Consider the following 8,701-nt stretch of genomic DNA (forward strand, 5'->3'; position numbering starts at 1 on the left):
ATAACCTGAGATGTGCGTCTTTTCTATAACAGATTGGCTAAACAGCCAGTTGTTATTGCCAAATTTCTCCTTTTTGTCTTTGCCAAACTAACCACATATCCGAGCTCATTTTCTCAAGTACTCTACTTATGTACAAATTCAAGGTACCTGTACTTTACTTGAGCTTTTCCAATTCATTCAACATTATACTTATGCTCCACTCCAAGTTTTCATACCCCTCCTGTCCAGTAAAAAAATGTATCTCAAAATCTGGTGATTTTAATATTTTTATTTCTGACAAACTAAAGGATTAAGTGTTCCATTATGGGTTTAGAATTCTCAACCCATTTATTATAAACCAATTAACTTTTCTGAACTGACATTTGTGGTTTTCACAAAACAGTGACACTACAATGATCTCAAAGAATATAATGCATTACTGTAGATTAAACTACCCAACAGTATATAACGTAGTTAATATCACACAACTTTAAACAACTGCAGCAGTAGAATGCAACATAGCCATTAATGCAGCAGGACTATAAAAAACAAAATATCATATATAATATTAAAATGCTGATGGGGGACATTATTTTTGCAGAATGAGTACTTTTGTTTTTGATTCTTTGAGTAAATTTAGCCAGTAATACTTGCATACTTTTCATTGAAGAATGCAAGACCTTTGCTTGATGTGGAGTATTTTCGCAGTGTGTTTTGTCTTCTTTACCTTTAAGGGATGCTTTGCCAATTTTCAACCTGGTCTGTGGCACAGCAGTGTGGGGAGTGTGTGCAGAAAACCGTGTTAAGGTGACCCCCATGGGGTTACACATTGTTCATCTGCACACACTCTCCACACTTTGGTAACACAGACTTGGTTGAGAATGGGCAAACTAAGTAAAGGATATGAATGCATCTACCATCAACGACAATGCCCAATGAATGTAGAAAAACTAAAGAGAAATATGATGGCAAAGAAGGAGACCCTCAGCTAAATGAAATTTAGTTAATCACTAATGTCAGATTATGGGGAAAAATTGCTGTAGAATAAAAAAAATTAAAAATACAGCAGCTGCACCGAATACTACTCCATTTTAAATTCAAGAAATCTCAGTGAGCACATATTGCACGTTTATGTGAATTAATAGATACTTGTCATAATGAATACACTGAAGCGTTTTAACAGACAGGGAAATTATCTTATTTACCATTAGGTCAGAGTTAATTAAAGCTACCAACTTTTTGTTGTATCTGCTGCAACATCCACTACATACAGCTGTAGTACATGAGACAGATAGTCTGTGAAAAACACATATTTTCTGCGTCCTTGTAGTGCTTCCAACTGTAATTGTAAGAATCCACTGCAGCTAAAGGAAAACAGGAACTCAGAGCCGAGGAGTCTCAAACGTAGCTGTCAATCATGGCTCGTGAACTGTGGTCAAACCGTCAAACTAGGCATCAATGATCAAATATGAATCAAGATTGTGTGACTATTTCCTATTTCTTGCCTCAAATGCTTTCAGAAACATATTTTAGTGTACTGTTCAGCTGTAAATTGAGAAGATTTGCTGTGGCTCTGTGAAGGAGCAAGGGGTAGTTCTGATTGAGAGGTCGAGGTCCCTGTCAGGAGACAGCCTGTCATTAAAAGCGGCCCGTCCTTAATTATTGGTAACTTTAAGTCTTAATAAAACATAAATGGGTGAGATATAAAAAATTCTAGCATTTTAGCAAATCTAGCAAATGTGATTGGAAGCACAACAAGAACGCAGAGAAAAATATTTAGCAGGTTTCAGCAAATATGACAAAGTTGTTTTTTTTGTTTGTTTTTTACAAACATGACCATCTACAGCTTTAAGACACATTTCTAAGTAAATAATAGGTCCCAAATGATTGGATTTGAAATTAATTGCCCTTTATTGCACACAAACAAATGAAAAAAGAAAAAAGAAAGTCAATGCACACAGCAAACATTTCTTCTACAATCTTCTGTGGATCTTCTGTATGTTGTCCCACACTGCATCACAGCACATTTATAACCTAAAGGCTGAAAAAGCAAATCTTCTTGGTTAAAAAAATATGTAGTTATGAATATAAAAACAATGCATATGTACACAAATAGGTTTCTACATGATTACTCGTGGAACAAGGGTCCAATTGGAGTCTCATACAGATAAACAAGCCTTACTGATCTGAAATATTGATTGGACTTATGTTAAAGACTCAGTGAGTTACTCCACAAAAATCAGGAAGAGAAATAAAGTCACTCATTACAAAACATGTCACCACAAAAAAAAAAGAATTAACAAAGCATCATGATTTGTAAGTCATCAATATCTATTTTTTAATGAACTACAAACATGATTACTTCTTATTGTATATGATGATTACAGTATAGAAACACTTGCAAATAAAAAGTATCAATCTTTAACGTCATGTTCAAACAAAAATGTTTAGAAATGTCAAATTTTCGGAACCCACTGAATTTGAGAAAGACATCTATTTAGAGTCAGAGCACAGTCATGGAAAATATGAGTGGCTACGTGACTTATCCATGAATACAATCTCCTCCTCACAAAGAAAAGGTAGCTGGAGTGAACAGTCTGCATTCCTCCACATGTAATCTGTCCCACTGATGGCACCACAGCGGTCAAATCCGGACACCTCAGGCTGTGTGCCATTCTTCCAGTTGCTATAGGACATTGTCCTGTCACTCCAAATCCAGAATCCAAAGACACGACTCTGCCTCAGACCAATCCAGAGCAGACTATCGTTGCTGGGATTGTAAGTGTAATTTAGCCATTTTTGGACAGCATTCTGATCTTCCTCATCTTCAATCCACAGCGGGCCTGAGTGTTCGGCCTTGCAGTAGTTAAAGGCCTCTTCCCATGTTAGATTTTTATCAACCACTCTGATTCTCATGTTACCTGACATGATAGCAGGAAGAAGGCAGAAGTGTAATTAACAGGTAGAGATGTAATTTCAGCCACATGCACATGAGCTACGGTCTATTCTGTTGGACATCTGGTGTGTTCATTTATTCTTCTGTTGTATGGATGTCCCCAGGAGTCATTTTTTATGTTTCTGTGTAGTTATGTAATGCAGGTTCTTTTTGTCTTTTTACTTTGTACTCCACAAGTTGCAGTTCTTTATTTTTAAATTGAAAAACAACAAAAAAGTTAATATCTATAAACAAATGATTATGTCCTTAAAAGTTTGCTTTAATGGTTGATGATTATTTGAATGACGCTGCTTCAAGGAGGCCAGTTGACCTTTCAACAGTTAACATCATGTGTTTTGTTTGAGTACAGGTCACCCATCTGAAGAAGTTCCCATATTCCAGTATTATTACTACAGCTACTCTCATATCATATGCATAAGTCATCAGGTGTTTCATAAATAATGTGACATCATATGAATTCTATTTATCTATTGCTTACCTTTAGAGCAGAGGGAATGTGCTGAATTGGAACATTGATATTTGTACAATAATTTTGGATTATTTTGAGTTGAAATGGTGCATTCCTCTGGATTGTCCTTTGGATCTGAACTGTGTCTATTCTCAGTCCATTCTCTGAATGAGGAGCAGCCTCCGTCCTCCCACTCCCAGTTATCGTGCAGGAGTCCAATCCAAAAGCTTGTGCTCTCTCCCTCTCTTATCACTTCATCATTTTCTGTTTTGTTTCTGATGCTGACCAAGTCATCAAAGTGTTTTCTGCAGTACTGCAGTGCCTGACACCAGGTCCTATTTTCTTTTACCAGGGTGTAATTATTACCTGCACAGAATAAACAAAAATATAAATTAGTTAATACACGGCGGTGTTACCTCCTGTCACACCATGCTGAAAACCCATGTACCACAATAATCCAACAGGCATCCAGAAATATGTTTCTTGAAACAGACAAATATGTAAATGAAAAAAAAACCAACAACTGTGCAACATCAAATATGCTGAAACTTACCCTTGTAGCACATGAAATATTTTCTGTCTGAACAGTTAGAGCCAGTCCATGTGTTGTTGTCAATAGCTTCACACATCTGCTCGTCTGTTACATTCACAGATGAGTTACTGAAGTTTACAGGGGAACCATCTGACCAGGTGGTATTTCGATTCTTACGCAGACCAAGCCAAAAACTTCTGTCTGGCCTCTCTGCCAGCAATAATTTATCTATGAATTTGGCGTCCTCGTCATCGTATAGAGTGACAAATGATTCATGCGTCCGATTACATGCTTGCAGTGCAACACACCAATTCGCATCCTCTGTTTCAGGAAAACGGAAGAGTCGTAGATGATTGGATGCAAATATAAAGTGAAAAGATCCTGTAAAAAGAAAACAAAAATATTTTAATCTTCACTTACTTAACATTTATGGAGTATAAAAACAAAAAACATAATGAATTGTTGAAATGTACACTTGAAAAAGTGGAGACAGCATGTAAAAGTACTCAGACCTACTGCTGACAAAGGTTTTAAAAATATATTTAATCAATCAATCAATCAATTTCATTTATAAAGCCCAATATCGCAAATCACAATTTGCCTCAGGGCTTTACAGCATACGACAGCCCTCTGTCCTTAGGACCCTCGCAGCGGATAAGGAAAAACTCCCCCCAAAAAACCCTTTAACGGGGGAAAAAATGGTAGAAACCTCAGGAAGAGCAACTGAGGAGGGATCCCTCTTCCAGGACGGACAGACGTGCAATTTAAAGGTCCTAAACCTGTTAAAATGGCATGAATATACTTTTGTGCGCAAAACACAGACAGAACATTCAGCTCGTTCTCAACTTGTCAACTACCATTGCTTTATTAGTGCACTGTGGCGTCAGACACTGACGCACAGAGACACCCTTTGCGGTGGTGGTGTGTAACGAGCTGGAACAGTGGCGGTCCTAGCACTTTTGGTGCCCTAGGCAAGCCTCCGCCTGCCCCCCAATAAAAGCTTACCAAAGTACTGCACGTTTATTACCAAAATGCAAATAAACAACCTTGCTTACAATGAAAAATAAGATAAATAAACATGTGCTAATTTGCTTTCAGTACATAATCATATACATCAGGGGTGTCAAACTCATTTTAGTTCACAGGCCACGTACAATCGCAGGTGGGCCAGACCAGTAAAACCACTGCATAATATCCCATAACTAACAAACACTTTAAAACTTTCTGCCTTTTTTTGTTTGAAGAAGTACATTTTAAAAACAATCACCATTTATAAAACAGATCACAAGCAGCCTCTGATGCCTTCAGAAAAATAAATGCAATTTTAACAATATCTCTGTTTTTCCACCTTCAGTCAGTTGACCACTCGCTGTCATTACATGTGCATTTTTCTGCACACTTCCACTCCAGTGTAGTAATACTGGACCACTACACCAAACTAAAGTGAAATAAAAGAAATGTAAAAATGCCTCTGAAGCAACATTTTACAAGAAGAAAGCTGCTCAGTGTTGAACTTGCTCCTGAAACCTGACACCTCGTGGTTTCCACACGTGCATCACTATTGGGTGTGCAAAGTCACCCAGTGGGCCTCATTGAACCTTTTGGGCCTTTTGGCCAATTTTGGCCCCTGAGCCATATGTTTGACACTCCTGATATAAATCCATAATGAAAAAAATAATAATAAAAATAAGAATAACTAATAAAATGTTGAACTTTCCAACTGAACTAAGGATGCACTGATTTTGAAATTCTGGGCTGATACTGACAGATACAATTTCCCCAATATATTTATTTGTAATTTTTGTTATTTCTTCTTTTTTGCCAGGGAAACACAGAAATCTACACTAAAAAATAATAAATGAACAGTTTTAAAGTCAGTCAGTCCTTCTTTACTCTACCTTTGAATGAGCACAAATTCAGTAATACTATAAAACAACCTTTAACATAACCTTGTTTCACATGAAAAACATCTTTAAAAATGTCAAAAAATAAAATATATATGATACATCGTAATTCCCTCTCTAATACCTAATAGTGCTGTGAAAACATCAACAAATTTCTCCTTCAGACAGCTGTATTTAATCAACTTTTTCCACCAAAAGCTACATTTTACAAGATTACACTGAACACATCACAAGAACTTGATAATTTACCTTTTCCCAATACTCAGTTTTACTGAATAGAGCTTGAATGCCTTGCAGTGTAAATCACTGTGACGTCTGTAAGCTGCTTGGAGGGAACCATAACCAGCTCTCCTCCTGCCAAATTCAACATGGATATGCTTTTTTTTTCTTTATGTCCTTCCTTTCCACGTACACTCCTCTCAGCAGTGCAATGGTAGTTGACTGGGCACCTGACATCTTTTGTTGTTTTGACATGATAATGATACGGCGTGTTTTCAGGGTTCATGTGATGCCGGTTAACTCGCGCATCTCCCCCAGAGAGCAGGTAAAGTGTAACGATATTTTTACTTAGGCGGTATTTGACGAGTTGAGATGACAACATGTTTGGAATATTATATAGCAACCAAGACGAAGAAAAGGACCCTTACCTGCACACACCAGGAACAACACACCGGCCATCCTCACAGTTGTGGTCAGGATCATTGTTGAGAAGGCTAAATTAAAAAAAACACAGGAATAAAAAAAATTAAGAATCCAAGTGAGAAGGAGATCAAAATATTGTGGTTTTAAAAAAGTAAAAAAAAAACCAAAAAAAAAACCTTTTAATTTCATGTTGTAAACTGTTCTGTTGCATATCTATTCTGCATGGGTATATTGACCAATGTAAATAAGCGTATGTTAAATTCTGTGATGAAAAATCTCTTACCTGCTGAGATCAGGTGCACACTGCTGTCAGTTTGGCGGATTTGTTTCAGTGTCCAGAAGTCACAGGGTTGTTATAGCTGGTGTCAGGGTGACGTAAACTAGCTGATGGCACCTGTATGTTTTTTTAAAAAACATGTGTACATAGTAAAAACAGAGCGGGCAAGAGATTAATGATTAACTGAAGGTAGTGAAGGGTGGCTGGATGACAGACACACTGTTGAGCCATCTGTTATGTAACACTTTTAACAGAGAGAAACTATTTAAATTTCTCCTTGTCAAATTGTATGTGTTTACTGAATGAAAAGTAGAGCAGAGTGTCATCAAAAAAGTCTATGTACAAAATTCAAATACTCAAATATATACACGTTTAAGACAGACACTCATAAAGTATTGTCTTCTTTAAAGGATCTAAGGGTAGGCAGCTGGTTGGTGTTTAGAGCAACATATTAAAAATAACAATACAGTACACACAGGTATGAACACAAGAGTCAGGAGTTCAAATATTCTGCAGCTTTGAAACCCAAAAGGTGCGTCTGATAACTCGCTGCATGTTCCTCTTTCCCAGTAACCTGCACTGTATTTCCTGAAAAAGGCATTTGCATCAGACTGCATGACACTAACATCAATAGCAGAAACCAAATTAACATACGGCTTTGTTATTGATGAACACTAAAGCAAGAGAGCGCAGACAAGGCAAGGCCAGGTAGACGTCCTCAGTGCTGTCTTTCAGAAGAAAATAATATAATGACAGGAATTGGTCCCTTCAATGTGTAACTTCAAAAGGCATGTCCTTAAAATATACATTGAGTATTAGAGGACAAAATAGCAAAATTCACTGTAGTATATATATTCCTGTTTGCTCCAATTTGTACTGCTCCCAGACAAAGAAATGTTTTCATTTGCAAAAATGTGTTTCGAAAACCTTCAGTTTATGCAAACAGGTCTGCAGGGCCTTATCTGGATTTTTAGCTCGGGCCTTTCAAAGCAGTTTAACTGCCTCTGCATATGCAGACATGCCCTTTCATTATCTGACACACCTGACTGATGCTGTCTGACCCTTTAAAGAGTCTCACAACTCCCAAACAAGAGCTGTGACCTCATCATCATTCACAGCTCAGTACTGTGATGCCCCAATGGCAACCTCTAAGGCTTTGATAAGACGCTGTAGAGATAAATGGGCATTTGGTGGTCATCTCAGGGCTCTGATAATGCTGCGTGTGCGGTTGCACGCAGGTCTTTCTATCTCATAACTGTATTAAATACACAAGCTTAGTTCTGAGTAGGGTTTGACTTCGCTTTCAAATACTCTGCAATGCTGTTCTGTGTACAGGACACCAAAATATAGTGTCTCAGGTCAGAGTGTGCGGAGCTCATTATGTGGAGTAAAAGCAAAACTTGGATTTGAACACTGGATGATAAAAACAATTTCCAACCATCAAAGGGGGCCACTAGCTGTGTATCCACACACTTTTGCAGAGAAGCAACTTTTTGGACTGGAGACTGCGTTATAACTGTGAAATCTTTGTCTGCTCTGTGAAAGTTACAGCCGTTGGTAAAATCTGTAATGCCTTGGTTTTCTGTAGTTCTATGATTTGCTAAATAGAGTAACTAGGTTTTTGTTTTTGTTAGGGCTGGGACGACAGACTTATCTCCCGATTCACTGTTATTGAAACACTTGGGTGCAGATTCAATATGTATTGCGATATTTACGGATTGTAATTCTACATGTAAAGAACCTTAGACTGTTAGTAAACGGTATGATGTTTTTGGTGGGCGGGGCTTAGCTGGAGGCAAAACAATTCTCCACAGACATTAGCTAGTGCTCGCTACCAAGTTCTGTTGGCCTGTTTAAGACAGTGGAGGAAGATGATACCAGTGTTGTTTTCGGAATTATTCATTCTGAGTGCCGGAGCGCACTGTGGCACAAACCCGACCGTACGTAAATTCAGAGCGCTGTC

General features: G+C 37.7%; 1 protein-coding gene across 1 annotated transcript; it reads right to left on the reverse strand.

The window, feature by feature from the left end:
* Nucleotides 1–1,848: 1,848 nt before the first annotated feature.
* LOC125883128 (secretory phospholipase A2 receptor-like) lies at nucleotides 1,849–6,812 on the reverse strand. Its single transcript, XM_049567309.1, has 5 exons — nucleotides 6,745–6,812; nucleotides 6,467–6,532; nucleotides 3,937–4,296; nucleotides 3,414–3,749; nucleotides 1,849–2,900 (listed from the first exon to the last, which is right to left on the reverse strand). The coding sequence occupies exons 2-5, from the start codon at nucleotides 6,519–6,521 to the stop codon at nucleotides 2,494–2,496; spliced, it is 1,158 nt and encodes a 385-aa protein (XP_049423266.1). The 5' UTR covers nucleotides 6,522–6,532; nucleotides 6,745–6,812; the 3' UTR covers nucleotides 1,849–2,493.
* Between the last annotated feature and the right edge of the window lie 1,889 nt (nucleotides 6,813–8,701).

This window comes from Epinephelus fuscoguttatus, linkage group LG22, assembly GCF_011397635.1.
Source record: "Epinephelus fuscoguttatus linkage group LG22, E.fuscoguttatus.final_Chr_v1".
In the NCBI taxonomy this organism is placed as follows: Eukaryota; Metazoa; Chordata; class Actinopteri; order Perciformes; family Serranidae; genus Epinephelus; species Epinephelus fuscoguttatus.